The sequence below is a fragment of the Cotesia typhae genome, unplaced genomic scaffold (genome assembly GCF_013202065.1).
Source record: "Cotesia typhae breed Kobodo isofemale line unplaced genomic scaffold, CoteBio_Ctyphae contig_50, whole genome shotgun sequence".
NCBI lineage: Eukaryota > Metazoa > Arthropoda > Insecta > Hymenoptera > Braconidae > Cotesia > Cotesia typhae.
In genome coordinates this window covers 1,352,201-1,370,710 of record NW_027423758.1, presented here as the reverse complement: position 1 = coordinate 1,370,710, position 18,510 = coordinate 1,352,201, and the positions used below count along the sequence as shown (strand labels likewise).

Sequence of the window (18,510 nt, the reverse complement as noted above, 5' to 3'; positions counted from 1 at the left end):
TTTGAATAATAATTATTCAAAAGTACTTTAATTGAGGATTTAAAACATTGTTTTGGTCGTTTCTATGTAACTAGAGCCATTAAAACACCCAAAAAAAATTAACTCCTGAAGCAAAATCCGTCATCTGTTTCGTTGATTTATAATGCTCCGGAAAACTTAAACGGGTTATTTTATATTTGGATGAATTCGCCCTTATGATGTGTATGTTAAAGCTCCCATGAGACGCCAGCTACTCGAGGGATATACATTTTCCTAACGCTGGTGGCTCCTGCCGCTGACATCATATTTATCTCCGTAACTAAGCGATTACGGCACACGCTGAAAAAAGTGCTAGCTTCAGCCACTCCCTCCAGGATTTATTGTGCAGCCAGTGCTCTGGCTGAGCTATTTAGTCCGGAGCAAGATTATCACCAAGAACAGAGTTAGAAATCAAGAGTCCGTTTAAACAACGATTGATGAGCAGTCTCCTGGTAATTGACAATGCCCGGAATAATCAAACTTGTGCTAGTTGATGTATCGGTTCTCTCTGGCATCCTCAGCTGGTAAAATCAAGCTCTAGAATCTTCCCAGGTGATCTACGACTGGATAGTTTCAAGTTACGCTGCAGAAAAGTTTGTTCGGCCATTCCTGAGGGACTTCAAGCGGCAGCCGCTATTCCGGCTTACAACTTCTTGGGTAGTAACTTTTTATCCAATACTCATGGCTATTTATTACCGACTATTCGATTTTGGGTCTTCCTTTGACACTTTTGACTTCGCGGTCAAAAGTTACCGTTACAGTTACGGATATAGTCGAATGATTAATCGATGACTGATGGATGCCCGACTGATGGTAAATCGAAAATTCCTAGCCAGACAATAAACCAGAGTTATTAAGTTTTAATAATTAACCACAGAGTTAATTACATGATCGGATTTAAAATTCAGGCAATCTGTCAATCTGTTTGATGGTATTGCTGTGAATATTTTACTCAAAATTTATTCAATGGTATTTTTAATCGACAAAATCAGATGTTGGTGAATTAAATTATTTAAACAGTGATTCATTTGAAATGTTCATTACACATTCTCTTGGTGGAAATTCCGACGCACTTTAACTTCGCTGTTTTCCATTGTACTGTTACGGGTTCCAATTAAAAATACTTTTAAAGAGGTTACTCGGGCGAGAACTCGCTTGTTATATCGGTCACGTACCAACGGGTTCAAATTGTCTCTAATAAAGACCTTTCCAGCTATTTGCATTTTTTAAAGCTACAAACCCGGCTCTTGATCTGGATGGAATTGGAAATTTATCTAGGCTTACCATTTTTTAAGGCGCTACATAGAAATTGGCCTTCAAGTAGTCTAATAACGATAATTTACTAACTAAATCGCTTTTATTAATAATTATTCTATCAATTGAAATCAACTTTAATGTATCTTATCGATTATTTATGGACTTTGAGCTGTTACAAGGATCAAAATACATAATTCAAAGCATTTAATTAGTAACAATCGATGCATAAGAAGCTTAAAGCCAGTTTTCATGAAAACCAGCCTTCAGATTTCGAGTGAATAGCTTGAGTAGGAGCACTCAAACAATTTAGAGGTGCAAATAGGTCTAGAAGTTTGTCCAGAACAATAAATAGAAGCTGAAAATTGTAATAACAATTGAAAGTGGCAGCCAACAGTATGCATAGTAATTACCTTTGTTCGAGGACATAAATTGCCGAGGCTCCATTTGAGTTTTCAATTGGACATGAGTCCAAGTAGCACATACGGGCGAATAAAACCCTGGAAGAGAAAGTGGAAGGGATAAAGAGAGCAGGAGGAGCTTTAAAGTGAAGTGAGAGGGTGGATTTCGGCATAATGTGCTTCCGGCGATGTCACGGCTGCATTAGGGGTTGTTTCGTGAGTGAACGTAAGCAGAATAAGAGCACGCTCGTTGTTGGGTTGTGGGTTGAGAAAAAGGAGGGAGGGCTGTTAGCTAGTGAGGAACAGCTCGTAAGAAGAGAATGAGGATCCGAGCTGGAGTCCTGGAGGATGTCAGTTAAGCTTGCGGTGGAATATACAACCTCCCTACGAGGGAAAGAGACCCACCCTGGATCTGCATATTTAGCTAAGGGTCGCGTTGCGGCCATTGGAATTGCAAAATCCCAAATTGGACTTGTTCGAGTCACCCAACCAGGCAGACGGGCTCGTCCAAACTTTTCGAATTAACTGCAAGCCTGATATACACTTCCACATCATTCATATACACGTCGTGTCTAGGGTGGTGATCCGCGGTGCGATAGAACCACGAGTAAGACCGCCTAAGACGATTCGGAAAAATAATCCTCCAGTTAGTCGAGGGAATTGACGTTACAGCCTCGGTGATGGAAACTTTGGCACACTTTAGTCTCTGTACGAATGGAGATGTGCCTCAAGCTGGACTTTTGAATATTTAAGTTCTGCTAGGATTTTAAATTGATGAAAAATTAATTTTAAAAATTAAGCTCTTTAAAAATAATAACTTATCAAAAATTCGATACCCAACCTCCCAAAATCTCTTAAAACCCCTTCAAGAGTCCTTATAAAAATGTTCCCTCCTGAAAGTGATCTCAAGATCCTCCAGTACTACTAACACAAATAATAAAAGGCGTCGGTATAATTATAGCAGTCTCCAAGCGAATTAAAAATAATGGATGTTTACAAAATCCCATTTGTTTCGGAAGATTGGGTTTTATGGTAATCAAGAAACGTCAGTTGACACTTAATGACTAATTGTTTTACACGGACTTGACGAAAATCCACCTCGGAGGCTCTTAAGCGAACTAAGAGTAAGAGCTTCCATCAGACTTTATCGTGATGTTTTCGCGCCAGGGAAGATGGAATTAACGTCGACGTCGTGAACCCCTTCCCCTATCTAAGCACTTTTCCTCTTATCAGGCATTAAATCACAACCTAATTTTCTACAAAGTTTTTCCGTGTACCGCAAGTAAAAAATAAAAAATCTAAAATATAAAATAGATAACAAATTATTAAATCACGTGATGCAGGATCGATTGCGTTAGATCACGTCAGATCTTACAAAGGAACCTCAAACGTAGTTATATCGACACGATCTAATTCCTTAGAGTGTTGACCTGCGAAAAGTGAGCTCAATAGCGGCAGCCTATAAAGCGAGGTGAAAAATAACGGAAGGATCTGAGGGAAGGTGCTGGAAAACAAATAAAAGAAAAAAAAAATAAAATTCTACCGAACTGGAAAGTAAGCGAGGGATAAGCTCCGACGCAACAAACTTCTCTAAGCCACTACTTTAATTAATTGCGAAATTTTCCCGAGCTTTTGTTGACTAGCGGATCTAAAAGAGCATCATCCTGGCGAAGTTATTTAAAAAGTGTAAATTGCACGTCAATTTGCGTCCAAACTTTTTGCTTTAATCATTTTCACTCTGCTGATGATTTCCCAGTTAGGATTGATTAAGTGCCACTATCACCAAAAAACACCCTGCTAGTTTCCCAATGCAGCTTTTTGCGCTTGAGGCATTGAATCTGCCGAGGGGCTGAAAAACCTCGATCGATTGAATCACTTAGGAGCAACCCCTCGGCCAATCTTTGATATTGCTCGAGTATATGTCATTGTCCCTTTACGAGGAGATGGCTCTGTCTTCCACCCTCGCTTGCTTTATTACGGAGTTTATCAATGAGATTGCTCAGATTTTCAGAAAATATTTATTTGAAATCGGTTTTCTGGGAAAATTTCGTGAATGGCTGCAGTAAAAATTTAAGTTTTTAATGGCAGCTGTGATTTTCTTGCTAAAAGAAATTTTTGTTTGATTTCTTAAATAATTCTATCAATATTTAATTAGTGAAAAAATTGACAACGGCCTCCAGGTAGATAATTAAATTTCCTACAAAAAATGTCTCTTGTCATTTTTTCGTATCTATTAATCACAGCAAATTGAGATTGAGATACTTCTCTCTCGAAAATAAAAGTCAATGAAAATGATGTTACACTCTTTAATTTAAAATTCTTACAAATTAAAAAAAGCATTGACAGCCACGACTAAAAGAACATGGCGGATGAATAGAACAAAATGGCTTTAGACTCGCGGATGATATAAAAAATAATTACCACGATTATAAACCAAGCGTACATAAAAAGCAGAAGCATAAAGAGGTGAGATAACGACATTAAATTAATAGTCTAGGACACAAATTACTCGTATTTCTCTCCCTCGGCAAGCCAGTGTGTGTTGGTGTCTAAATACACAGATATATAGATAGCTGGATGACGTTACCCTCGCTCAGAACGTGATTACAGGTTAATCAGAATTAATTAAGTGTCTTAGCTCGGGCCAGAGCATGAACGTCGGTACTTGATTACGTGTGACGTGTCAAGTGTCTTGGCTCTTCCTTCTGGTGCGTTTTTATTAACAACAAACCCTCGAGCGATCTTAATTAATGATATGCATGTGCATGCCTTGACTATCTCTCTATAAATATATAAAACAGCTAAATATAAATAATTAATCTATTGAATTTATTCTCCAGAATTGGGAATTAAAATTTTCCTATTAATTATTGCCTTGATAATTGTCTCGGACGGAAGACGGGGCTGAGGACGCCCAATTGTCGCCAAGGGCTCAAAAATAAGGGTAGCAAAAATAACCCACTTGCAATTACCGGGCTCTACAATTACCGAGCGCGAGTTTGTCTCCCTGAGGTGCCGGATGAGCTTTCGAGCCCAAGATTTGAGAGCACTCTGTGACCCGATGGCTTGTTAGCAGCGAGTATTTCCGTATATGTCTGTGTCTGTGTCATATTTTCTTATTTAATTAGGCGGCTCTTGGTACGACAACATTGTTACACCGAGCTACTCCTCCGCTTCACTTTTCCTCGATACGTGCTCAAGTCCAGCTGACAAAGCTTTCTTTTGTAATGGATAAGATCATCTCTAAAATTTTTCTTTGCTAATAGGAGTCCAAAAAAAACTGCTTTCATGATTTTTGTCTTTTCCGGGTTAAATATTGAACTTACGATAAAATTATAAGAAACCTTTGGTGTAGGAAATTTAATTTTTTATCGAAAGTATTTCAATCATTTTTTCGATATCTTCCACCCTTTCGCCGCAATGGACGATCAAAAAATTTTCTCAAGTCAGGAAACAAAATGACACTAAAACTTAAATTAGCCTTGAATATTGTCAAAAAAATGAGAACATAACCGCACAATTATAAAAGTATGCGATAACACCTCTATGAAATTTCCGTAAATTTATTTACAAAGAGTAAAGTTAAAAGGCAGTGATGAACGACACAAGGCTTAATGAAATATGAAAATTGGACAGCGTGAGGTTATTTTTTATTTCCCGGGCGTAGATAGCTTGTGGTAAAAAATGAGAAAGTGTCGGTAGGTTCTGGTGTCGGTGTCGTTGGTGTCGATGCCGTGACAGAGGAGCCAGCTCGCGGCTCGGGTTAACTTCAGGGCGGGTGGAATAAAAAAGGGTGAAAAGAGTAGGAGGGGGTGTTCCGTTCGAGTGAGCGGATCGTGATCCCGTCGGGAGAACAAGAACTCGTTGGTGCTGGCCCCGCAGCGGTTGTTACCGAAATTAGTTTAGCTCGCATGCCAATATAAATTGGCGGTAACGCGTACACCGAGCTATTTTTCTCATCCCTTTTTTCTTCCACCCGATATTTTCTTACTCCAGTGTAAAATTTTCCTGGCCGGGCCTTTGCCAATTTTTGTTCGAAAATACTTTTAGTTTGTCCTCGATGTAGAAAATTAATTAAAAAAATTTTGAAACCCGATACAGCTACAAAAGCGGCTCTTTGATTCCGAGAAAAACAAAAGCTTTATCCGGTAATTTTTAATAAACATTTAGCTTTTATCTTTCTGTATAGCGCTTTGGACACCAAAATGTTGATCGAGTTTTTTATCGCAGCTTTTAGGGGATAAAATTCTTTTTTTTTTTTTTTTTTTGTTAAAATAAGCGATTATTTTATAGAATTGTTGATTTTTTAGTGTAAAACATGCCATAAACTTTTTTAATTTTCATTTTCTCATTTCTGGATTAAATATTCAAACTTGACAAATATTACAAGAGATCTTTTTTGTATTAATTTCTTGAAATCAAACTTGTTAATTTTTAAACATGCCGAAAAAGACTATGAATATTAATAAAAATCTATAATCTACAGATTAATTGACGTATTTAAAATTACTTTAACAGTAAAAAAAAATCTCTGTAAATATTTATATTTAATTAAATTAAAATCCTTTCCATCAATTTTCCCGCGATGAATAATATAATAAAAACGAAAAAATATTTATATTTAATTAATCTTTTTTTTTATAAAAAAAAAAAAAAACATTCACCACATAATATTTCACAATAAGAATTATTAATAGCCAATGATTTCACGTGTGAGCGCGTTTCACCGGAGCTTTGAAATTAATTAAAAAACGAAATTCGCGATAAATTGGATTCCGTAAAATGTTTTCCCTTTTCATTTTATTTTATTATTATCACGCGGTTTTTATCAAAAATCCCTTTCGGTTTGTCTATTATTTTAAAATCATAATACAAACAAGCTTTTAGCATCCAATCACTCGGTAAACTTTTTTTTCACAAAGCATTGGCAATTGTTATTAATTTTTTGTCACTACTGTTTTCATTTTAGTTCACGGGACCGCACAAAGTTTCCACGGCTCGGAAAATTTTTATAAATACCAATTAAATTAAATGATGCTACGAACAAATCATAGCTATGAAGGTTCACTTGCTACTAAAAAACTATTACTATTGTGCGAATATACGGGTTATTGGTTGCTATTACAGTAAAAAAAATATTCATTGACAAAATCGAATGCTATTTGCCACAGAATTTAACTTGGCAACTTTTAAATTGATGTTTAGCCGTAATTAATTTTCAAAAATTAAATATCAGCCAAAATGATAAACTCAGAAGTCATAAAATGATAAGTAACTGAGTTAAATGACGAGGGACGAAAAAAATCTTATCAAAAAAAAAAATAGATGATGTTCCTCTTGTAAATAGTTTTAAAAAAGTTGCCTAAGCTGCTTGACGAGTGCATTATTGTAGTGATCGGAAGTAAAATGGTAGATAAAATAAATAAATAAGCCAAAAAGAAGGAGAAATAAGGTAGCGCTGTATATAGACGTTCACTTAGCAACTGCGTTTCTCGGAAACTTTAGCAATCTTTTTAATTGTATTGCTCGGTCAGTGCTGGGTGATAGAAAAGTTCTTAGTAGTTCTTCTTCCCGTCGGCACTCACCGTCTTCTCTTTATTTTCCTCGTTCAGTTTTTATTTTAAAAAAGGAAAACCCAACGCTAAACAAAACACCGGAGATAATAAAAAAATCCGGCAACATTAAGTAAGAACACCCTTGTAATTATATTACGCCAGGAACTTTGTTAATATTTAATTTTTATTGGGGAAAATTTTCTTCAAGACAAACAAAAGGATTTTCCAGGAAGGGAAGAGTCAAAAGTAAAGAGTTATTCTGTGGATAATTTGTGAGTACTCGCATGGTAAATTCTGGGGTTCTATCGATACTCGAATGCCGGAGTCTATTATTTGATGCGGTCAGCGGTCGGTTCTCATAGAACTCCAATGGATAGAACTCTATCTGCTCTTTACAGTTGGATTTAATTCTCTCGATTCTGCTTGGAATAGAAACCGGTGTATTGCTCTATAATATAAATACACACTTGTTCCACCGGCTGTGATTTGTTACCTTGTTTTCGATGTATGACACTCTTCGAACCCGACTATTCAGTTGGTACTTTCATCCACATCTGCGCTCTTCTACACATCCACACAACACAAGTATAAATTATTCTCTTTCGCTATTTTATTTTTAGTTTTATTTTCCACCCGACTCCAGCACATTTCATTTCCGAAATGCTCGAGCGATAAAAATTGCATCGCTTTTTTCGGATAAAATTCACCGATAAATAATCTCGGAATCTATTCATGGAAAGACTGATTGAAATTCCAGGGAACAACGTTACAATTATTTCAAAATCGAAAAATCACCAATATTTTATGTACGAGCTACAATATGATGAAACTTAAATCCTGATTTTTAGGTCAAATATTGAAGATACGGATAAATGATAAAAGTTTTTTTTATAAAGAATCAAATTTCCTGTCGAAGATATCGTTATGATTTTTTTGATATCTTTTATCGCTTAGGCGTAATTAACATTTTAAACTCTAACTTCAAATGTCAGAAATTTTAGGGACGGTCCGCAAAATGCATAAATTTAAATAATAAATTCCTAGTTAAATATTGGAGATACGATAAAATTATAATAGACTTATTTTGTAGAGAATTAAATTTTCTATCTAAGACATTCTCACTATTTTTTTAAAATCTTCAACTAAACAAGAATTAAATTGTATCGCTTTAACAATAACGGAAAAATTGTCAAAGCATGAAATTTCCATTTTAACTGATGAAATTGTACCAAATTTATTGAACTAAAGGTCGGAATTGTTCTGTTGATTTTAATTCTTGCACCACACGAGCAATACAAAGCTAAATGTGTACGTGGCCCTCGATAGCCGATCCACAATCGCGGTTATTTGGAATATTTGAGAAATAAATGTACATAAAACCGCCGTTAGCGTCGCGCACTCTGTAGTCAAGAGTTTAACCAATACTTTTAAAATTTAAAACACTTTGTCTCTCTTTAACTCAACCGGGACAGTCAATTGAATTTTATTGTTTAAATAATTTGTTTTTCCTTTACAATTTTATCCATTTGGAATCCACCGAGGGTGGAAATCGAGGGCGGAAAAGCGACTGAGGGAGAGACAGAGGCTCCAGGGAAGTGTCACGGTCGAACCATGGACCGTAACATTCCCGATAATTAAACGATTAATCATCTAACGAATGACGCAGGACTAACGGCTTGCTGGAAACTCGCTCACTGTTATTCTCATTGGCTATCACTGGAAATGGCTTATTTCTATAAAAATTACTAAAATTTCACTCAATTATAACATAATATTAATTTTAAAATTTTAACTTTTCTCTCACAAAAAAATCTGTAATTATGATTGGATAGTCATGAACGTACATAAATATAATTAATAAGGACACTCAACAGCGTATTTTAAAAGTCACAAATCCGTTACTCCATTAATTAAATAATCAAAGAGTGAAACAGAGGACTTAAAGTCTGAACATAAAGTATTAAAAAGACTTTGATAAAAGCAGGGGTAGCTTGAGCGACGAGAGCGTCTGGGAGCGTCGGGAGTACAAACGAAGGGAAAAAGCATAAACGACACTTGGTGGGTTTTAGTCTCAGCATGTCTGATGTCTGATGTCTGGTCTGGTCCTTGAGAGTCTTCCTAATGCTATTACTTCTGGTTTCGCATGAACGAGAGCTGTGCTTTCCTCATTTTTTATCCTCGAAATGGCGCCCAACACGGTACACAACCAACAACTGAATCATTATTCTGTTACTACAATATAAATATTAAGTACAATAGATAATAGGACAACAAATGTTTGGGATCCACTTACCCTCCGCCAGTATTCGTGACTGCTCGTTATGTTTACATAAGTAATAGGATAATGACATGCTTCTAGAATCTAGATGCTTTCATGTAATAGACAAACGCATGTTAGAATCGTTTCCGCCATTAAATATTCATCCGAAGCCTTTATACCCCTCCGAAGTTCCCTTAAAAATATTCTTGCTTCTACACTTGCCGTATTCTAAGGAAATTACGACTCGAGTTTTTAATTTATGAGACGCTATCACGCGATTTGCTTAAACTTTAACTAATTCTGAGGAAAAATTCAAATCTTCCTGTTTATTAATATTAACCCGGGTCTTTAATGACCAGCTTTGAAACCTTATGAAAAGCTAGAATTTAATTTTTTTTTGTAAAATTTGGGGACCGGCAAAAATGGACTAAAATTTAAACTCCAATTTTTGGGTTAAAGATAAATCTTTCTTAAAATTAAAGACAAATTAAAGATCTGGAAAAGCCGCAAAGGGTCCTTAAAAGTCTAGAAGGTCTTTAAAATGAATACGACAGCAATGATAAGGAGTATCGTGGAAATAAATAATTTAAATCACCGAAAATGGTGAGCGACATTTTGGACGGGGGCTGAAATTGATGACAAGGGTAGAAATAAAATAGATATATGAGTTGTAGGATACACAGATAAATAGAAACGAGTGTGTAGGTGTAGTTTCCAATATGTAGTACGTAGTATATAAATCTTGTCGGTATATTCTATATATATAAAATAGAAAGAGACTAGACTCGGTTTCATGCAATGAAAAGGTATGAAAATACTGAGGAGAACTCCAATACGGGCACTATTTTATACTTATAGACCTTTACCTCCACACGCTAGACGGTACACGGTATAGATCCGCCGTCCAATCGGATTTACAGATCCAGAAAAATGTACTATACCGTCCTTGAGTCCTCGGAACCGGGGAACGGGCGGAGAAATAGAACCCTGATGGAATTTAAGGATGCGAGATAGATACCCTGTCGTGTTGTATGGTACCTGGCACACGGTGGTTCTTCTAAGACTCCCTCCCACACTTTTACATTCAAGTTATTCAGTCCGGAGTTGCTTTTTTATCTCCGCTCGACACTCCAAACTTTATTCTTTCTTGTATTTCTCTCTTCAATCCCGATTCTATTGTCCCGATTTATTTTAAATACTAAATCTTTACAACTAGTTTAATTAAATCACCCCTGATAAATATAGACTCTAAGTTATTTCAGGTATGACTATAATAAAAACTCACTACTGACGCAAATTCTTTATCGACTTTTACGGTATAGATATAAATATATGCTTTGGAAGAGGCGAAACGCTGAGTTTTATTCATTTTTATTTCTTCGGGGATTAAATTTGAAATTGTCATTTGAAAATTCGAGATATCAAAAAAATGATTGAAACACTTTTGATAGAAAATTAAATTTTCTATAAAAAAGGTATCTTATTATTTTTTGATATCTCGTATCATTTAGTCAAAATTGATGATTAAAAAGTAGAAACTTTTGGGAATGAGCCAAAGGGATGTGAAAGTTGCAATTTAAAAGCAACAAAGTCGAACTTTTGGGTATAAATTCAACGCTCCAAAGAGCTATTAAATACTGCGAAATGAAATAATGTAAATAAAGTGTAATTCTACAAGAGTAACTGGAATAATAAAGCCCGTAATAAACTTTAATGTAAGTCCATAATGAGCTTAAGATTATCTTCAGTGTAACTAATTTTTGTTAACAAATTACCGGAGCTTTAAAAATTTCTAGCATCAAAAAGATATCATATGAAGTGTTTCGGCGCCGATAAACAGTGAAAGGGATGAAGAAGTCGTTAACATTAGGGCTAAGAAAGAACGACTATCAATTCACGTCTCGGCATAGCTGCTTCTCGATATAACTTCTGACTCTAGGGGTGAACTAGACGCAAGAGGGCTGCAGAAGATTAAGATAGCGCATATGAGAGTGTGTGAGTGCAGAAAGGTCGAGTGAATCCCGAGAGGGTGGTTCTTCCCCTTGCGATTTCTTCCGAGGAATAATCGAGGAGTTATTTTGCACTCCGTGTATTCGCGCATCTTTATCGCCTACACTAACCTGCTTTAAGATGCATGCACGTTACATCTTTACATACTTTAAAGGCGATCGATGGGAAATTTTATTCACATCTGGGTCACACAGTCTAGAGATATTTCAATTTTGGAAACAAAGGTAGTTTTTAGCTTACTAGTGAGAGATATCGAAAAAATGATATGAATATTTTTGATAGGAAACTTAATTTCTTACAAAAAAGGTTTCTTATGATTTTTTTGTATCTTCAATATTTAACCCAGAAATTGCAATTATAATATTCTAAAATTGGATGTTTGATTTGATAAAGCTTTTCTCAAAACTTTTCACTCAATAATCAAAAATAATTTTCGTAAAAAAATCTTATAGAATCACGCCTGAGAAAGCGTACCTCAAAGTTTATTCATTCATTTGCCGTTCTCAAAAAGCGTGTGTAGTAAAAAGGAAAAAAAAAAGGTAAATAATGTAAGATAAGGGAAAGGACGGCGAGCGAAGAAAAAGCGGTAGGAAAAAGGTCCAGAGAAGCAGCACGCGGTACTCGTGATGCTCGGAAACGAATTTAGCGGTATACGTTCCAATCGAAAAAAGGAAGTTTAGGAGGAAAAAAGAACCTACTCGTGGAAAGTTTATCGTGGAAAAATTATGCCAGCGTACTTTTCTCTCGAGCGAACAAAATAAACCGAAAAGACCTGACTGGGAGAGGGCGAGAGAACCAAAGGAGTTTAAGAGGAATGAGAGGGTCTATGCTAAGAACAAGGAGGAAAAATACGGAAGGAGGTGGGTCGGATCCACCCGTTCTTACTCTTATGAAATCGCAACTGGAAAACTCGAGTCTACTAGTGTAGCAGAACTTGTCTCACACTCACTTCTATTCTGCTCTGGCATCCTTTTTATCCCCGAACTTTTTCCTCCTCGTTCACCCTCGTCCTTTCCTTTGTTTTATTCCTCCTAGTAGTTACGTATTTCAGTCCCGACCTACGTATGTGATGATACAACGCAACTTTTAAAAATACTTATTCTTTTATTTTATTCCATTTTATCCTTAATGCTATTTTATTGTTCTGTTGTCGAGTTTGTAAATAAATACATACAAACTTTTACTTTTTATAATGCTACCTTTCTATTTATATGTTATATTTGTGTACTATCGACTGGATTTGGTCATTGTTTTGTTAATAAGAGAGTGATTGTTTTTTAAAATTTTTAAAATCAGAAACATTTTTTTTTTTCTTTAAAATTGTTTGATAAGAAAATGAATGTTTTGAATTTTTTTTTTAAATTAAATAGACTTCAAAACTCTTGATAAATTTTTTTTACATCCTCTAAAAGGTTTTTCGGCCAGGTAGTCGATTAGTTAAAATTTACAACGAAAATTTCATTAAAAAAATAATTTTTCCTGTAAAACAATTATTTTTCCAATTGAATTTTTCAATGAAAAATCACAAGTTGAACAAAATAAAATGATGAAATATCGAGTGTAAATATCCAATTGTCAGTCTTCTCTTGTTCCTTGACAATAGAGCCGCGTATTGTTCCCTACAATAAATTATCCTCGAAACATTACGCATTTCCCAGCATTTCTATTATTCCCCAAAACAATTGAACCACTAGTTCGGTTACCTTTATAAAATTTTCTTTTAATAGCAACAAAATCTCGGGTCCAATTAGGTGTAATCACTTTCAGCTAAAATAAACAATGTTGTGAGGTAATGATTGGTAGGAAAAACGATGCGTGGGAGCAATTCAAACAAGTAGCGCAATTTCAACCGTGAATAAATGTTAAGCCGGAAATGAAACTAAATGTTACTGGGTGTATACAAATATAAAAATATATATATATATATATATATATATATATATATATATATATATATATCTATATATATATATATATATATATATATATATATATATATATATATATATATATATATATATATATATATATATATATATATCTATATAGTGTAGTAGGTAAAAAGAAAAATCGTTTGAACGGCCATGTTGTACGGGGATGGAAGACAAAAATAAAATAGACAGAGATTGAACGCAGCATGAATACTGAATCCACTTGTTTTACGGCCAAAAATAAAGCTACCTCGTAAAACTGTTGCTTTCTGTTATTATTTAATATACAATACATAAATATTTACTGTTGATTATTAAATTTATTTTCAATACACAAATTAATTATTTTTTTCAATTAAAATCCTTGAAAAAATTTTTTTAATTTGTTATTTAAAAAAAATAAATATTCTTGAAATTTAAAATTTACTAAAAAAATTTTTTCTACCATTCAATAAATAAATAAATAAATAATAAACCTGTAAAATACGATTGAAGAGTATATAAAAAAGAAGATTTGGAAAGCACTATCTCTTTTATTTATTTTAAAAAAAGCAAACGTGTGTTTATATTTTAGTTTTTATTTTTCCGATTTCTTCCGTTTATTTTTTTTCACTCGGGTCGAATCTCCGGGGTGCAATCGTGGTCTGGCGAATGGTTAGAAGGTGTACCTTATTACAAGTTCGATTTCAAGCGTGTTACGAGGTTCTTCCCTTCTGCTAAGAGATCTAGATAGTAAATGGTTAGCTCGCCAATCGAGAAACATCCATCGCCCTTGTACTCATTTATTTTTATATTTTTACTTTTTTATCCACTTCCATTTTCACCCGAGGGATCTCCGGGTAATTTTAAAAACCCCCGACAGATATCTGGGTTAGAAAAAAAAATTAAAGAACCTAATCATTTTTCGGCGCTGCATCGATGATGCTGGTGTAATTCAACCAACGAGGCCTAATGGAAAAAATGATGCGAGGGCGCAGAACAATGCTTGGACGGATATTTAAAAGTTTTTACGCGGAGTTTTATCTCGCCTATCATTAAAAGCTCCAACTTTTAGGCGCTTTTTAGTTGTTGTTGTTGTTGTTGTTGTTGTTGTTCGAGCTCTTGCAGTCATTCTTTTGATTGCTCGGAGCTTTTGTATTCAATTGGGACGGAAAGCTCTTGTAATTAATTTGTGATGATTACGCTTTGACAAACGGGGTGTCATTAAAACCGAGTATTTTTAGATTTTAGCTTTTAGCTTGTAATTGTTTACAAAAATATTCTATTGAGTTATTTTTAGAAATTTGTTGTATGAATTTTTCATAACTCGACCTATTTTCAAAATTTGTTTATTTACGGTTCATAAAAAGTTTCAATGGCAAATAGTATAAAGCAATCGTATAAATCCGAAAAGCACAAGCAGATAAAATTACTCTGATGATTGTAGATCTCAAAAGAAACCAAGGAAGATCTCCGTCAAAGTTTAAAGCGAAGGTAATCCGTATTGTTTCTGGTGTCCCATAAATCCTGTTGGCCCCAACGTTTAGTTCCATTTCCGTAGCTGGTGTTCGGCGGTGTCCATCCCTTCAGGCACTCGAGATTCCCCACAATCACTTGAACTCCCTTTGCATCCCTCCCTCCCCTGGGTTTCCTAGTAACCCATCGACTTTCTCAGGGATGGTGGCGTATTCTCGGTTTGCTCCGTAAATCTCGAGGCAGCTGTGCTTTACGACACACACGCACCAGCACAGTTACAGAAGTGTTCTATAGAGTTGAGTACAGAGCGGGATCGAGCAGTAGGAGTTACTACTATCCCGAATAGAAGTCGGAGTCGGAGTTGGTTGATATGTCTGCCGCGCCCTTTTTACCTTACACTCAACTCGGCTCACATACACTCTGATTCACTCCACTCTGATTCACTCCACTCTGCCTCACCCGTTACCCCTCTACCGTTTTTCCTTTATTTTTTGCTCTCGTTGCTCAGCTCAATCTGCAAGAGAACAAGTGAAGAGCTTCTCTGTGCGTGCTGACGTGCCGGAGAAATAAAACTCAAAGAAATAAAATATATAAAAAGAGAACAAACGTTAACATGAAAGAGGAGAGAACGGACTAGGCTGAAGATGAAAATCCACAATGAAAAATTTTTTCTTTTCATCATGTGTTGAATCCGACTCGGCACTTATCATCACTTTACTCATCTTTTATTTTTTGTTCTTGTTCCAGATCGAGGATGCCATGCTGATGTTCGACAAGCAGACCAGCAGGCACAGGGGTGAGTGCTAAGAATTTTATTTCTTCTTTATCTTTTTTTAGTATTACTAATTTTTTTTTATTATAAAAAATTTCCACAAAAATCAAATTGTAAAAGCAGAAAAATTTAAAGCTAGTACGAACATCCAGAGTTGCATAATTTATAGGAATGTAGAACGAAGTAGGGGGGAACAAATTCCTATTTTACCATCTGGCGCGATGGGTAGAGATTGAAAATGACGTGTAAGACAATCGTCGAATGAATGTAAATGGTAAATGAAAGAGCAAAGTGAATTTCCAGGACGGAAAATTCATTGAAATCGATTGGATGGAGCAAAAGCCCAACAAGTCAGGGGAAATTGCGATAAGAGTGGTGAGTCGAGCCAGAACGTGAAGTGACTCTGGTTTGAATGTTACTCTCTTATGGAATAGGAACCTCTAAGACTCCAAGAACGGAATCTGAATCTGAGTCTAGACCTTTTTATATCGGAATATCTATATAAATGTATAAGAACGCGCAAGAGACCCTGAATAGCAAAGTGAGTTTCTTATTCAAGCAATGCCACTGGCACTGGTACAACCTGGCTCCAGCTTCGGCTCCTTTACCCACCAACTTGGTACCTTCTAGATGAAAATGCTATTCAATGTCACTGTGAGAGATTACGCGTGCTTTTTTTATTGAAACCGCCGTCTATTCAATTCCGTTTTTACTCACACGATATTTTTCGAGCTATTCATTTATCGGGGCCATTGTTACCGTTTTTAAATATTTTTGCTTTAGGGTCTTGATATGGGAAATTCCGGGCTTGAGAATACTCATTGATGGAAATCACTATCATTTTTCTATCAGGACTTTCAAACTTATGGTGTGATTAATGCCAAAATTTATCGTATCTTCAATATTTAACCAGAAAATCAAAATAATTATAAATGCAATTTTGATAAAAATTCAACGAATTTTGATCGCAAACATATTTAATTAGAATTCTGAGTACTTACTCCCGAGGGTTCCTAAATCATAAGTAACATTCGGTGTTTATGAGCCATCGAGTCTAGTGTTCGCGGTGCATACGATCGGCATTACCATTATCGATACCCTGTTGAGCGGTCTGGGAGTTTATGCCAAAATTCCCTGGAAAACCCATCAGCGAGGAAGCATTCGCGAGTAACAGGAGCATTAACTGGGCTCAGGTGCGTGCAATTACGAAATGCACCGGGTGGAAGAACTCAGGTGTGACAAAGTTTGTATTTCCGTGGATGGTTACATGGAAATCTTGGCAAAAGAATCTGACAAAAGATGTTGTTCGTTCAGACATATCAGTCATTGATGTTTTCTCAAGCAACATTTTATTTACCGAGATTTAACTTCGATTCATCGACGCGAATGTTTATGACATCCAGTTCCAGTGATTTTACCTTGGAAATATTTTCCCGAGGTGGGAAAGGGAATGAGCGAGAAGCTCTGGAATCAAACATTGAAAAGGAAAAGAGAAAGAGAAATGTTATTCTGAGTGAGAAATATTCGAGTTGTATTCCATTATAGGAGCAAATAAAAGCATTGACACGCTCCAATTGTTAGCATCCTGAGATGTCTGGTGGATGCATCCACCCAAAGAGCTTTAAAATCCTTACAGAGTCTGGAGTGTTGAGCTCACGGAAAACGTCTTCCATGTCATTTTACCAAGCCGTTCATTAATTACCAAAAGCTCCCCCTCGACAGATAAATTGTAAGATGTAAACTAGGAACTATTTCGGAAAACGTTTCATCAGTTCCGGGTCAACAGGAGCTTAAATCTTCACCGCGGAGCAGCTCCAGTGATAACTTTTACCGAATAATTCCTCGGCAAGACGTGGCCAAGAGCCCTACAGAAACTTCCAACAGAACTCTGAAACGTGTTCAAGTGCAACACTTGTCTTTAGTTACATAACTTACGAATCATCAGTAGCGCGCTCATTAACAGCGCCCCTTTTCTGCTAGATCGAATAAGACCAGCTGGCTTTATGGTCCAGCCACATCAAAGGAGTTGGCAATCTGATAATCAATTTCATGTCTTTAGTGGTCTAGGATCTAAGACAGCTTCTTAAAAGTCATCAATTTACAAATATCAATTGCGAAAAAATAATACAAGATCCTAAAAACTCTGACTTTTAAAAAGTAATATTAAGCTTAAAAGCATTTTAACTTCAGGATCTAGGACATGGTACTCGAATGATAAGTCTAGTGATCGAATGAACGTTGCTTTGACCATTCTCCATGATAATCCTCTTAGGTTGTCCTCTTCAAAGAATCCTCGGGATGAATCGAAGCATAGAAAAAGATGGCTCTGGAAAACTGCTCGATAATCGAATAACGCATTGTGTGAATGCCTAGAAGCGTTAATAGGTATTATCAGATATCGATACTCAAGAGCTTAATCCAGAGGTGTGACACTAGCATCGGAATCCAGTTTCTGGACCCAGGCGATCATTATCATGACGATCATATAGCAGACAGTATCTAGCACGTGTCTGAGCTAAATTCTCGAGATAGCGCCTCTGGTCCCCGGGGTGCTTTAGTCCATCATAGAGCCAGATGCTGCTGACCCGGTTGATATCCCGCGGGCACAGAGCCTCCTTTGTGTGTGTCTGAGCCTATTACCATTCAGAGAGCCCCGCAATGTCTGACTATTAACTCCCGGTACTCCTGAGTCATCATTACCTGTCACTCCCGCAGCGTAAGTGTCCGAATATAATTAATTTCCGCACAGCCCATTCACCAAACTCGGGCACTTATGTCTTTAGTGCCTCGAGGAACTATCCGGAGAACTGTAGTTTTATCATCCAGATGAATTTAGACCATAAGGTGGACTTTA

The 18,510-nt window shown here is 36.0% G+C and overlaps 1 protein-coding gene across 5 annotated transcripts in view; it reads left to right on the top strand.

The window, feature by feature from the left end:
- Rbp6 (RNA-binding protein 6) overlaps window positions 1-18,510 on the top strand; it is a 271,526-nt gene that overhangs the window by 207,818 nt on the left and 45,198 nt on the right. For all 5 annotated transcript variants that reach the window (XM_074249673.1, XM_074249671.1, XM_074249672.1 and 2 more), the window contains exon 7: window positions 15,632-15,680. In XM_074249673.1, the coding sequence (XP_074105774.1) occupies window positions 15,632-15,680 (49 nt within the window). The remainder of the gene's footprint in view (window positions 1-15,631; window positions 15,681-18,510) is intronic.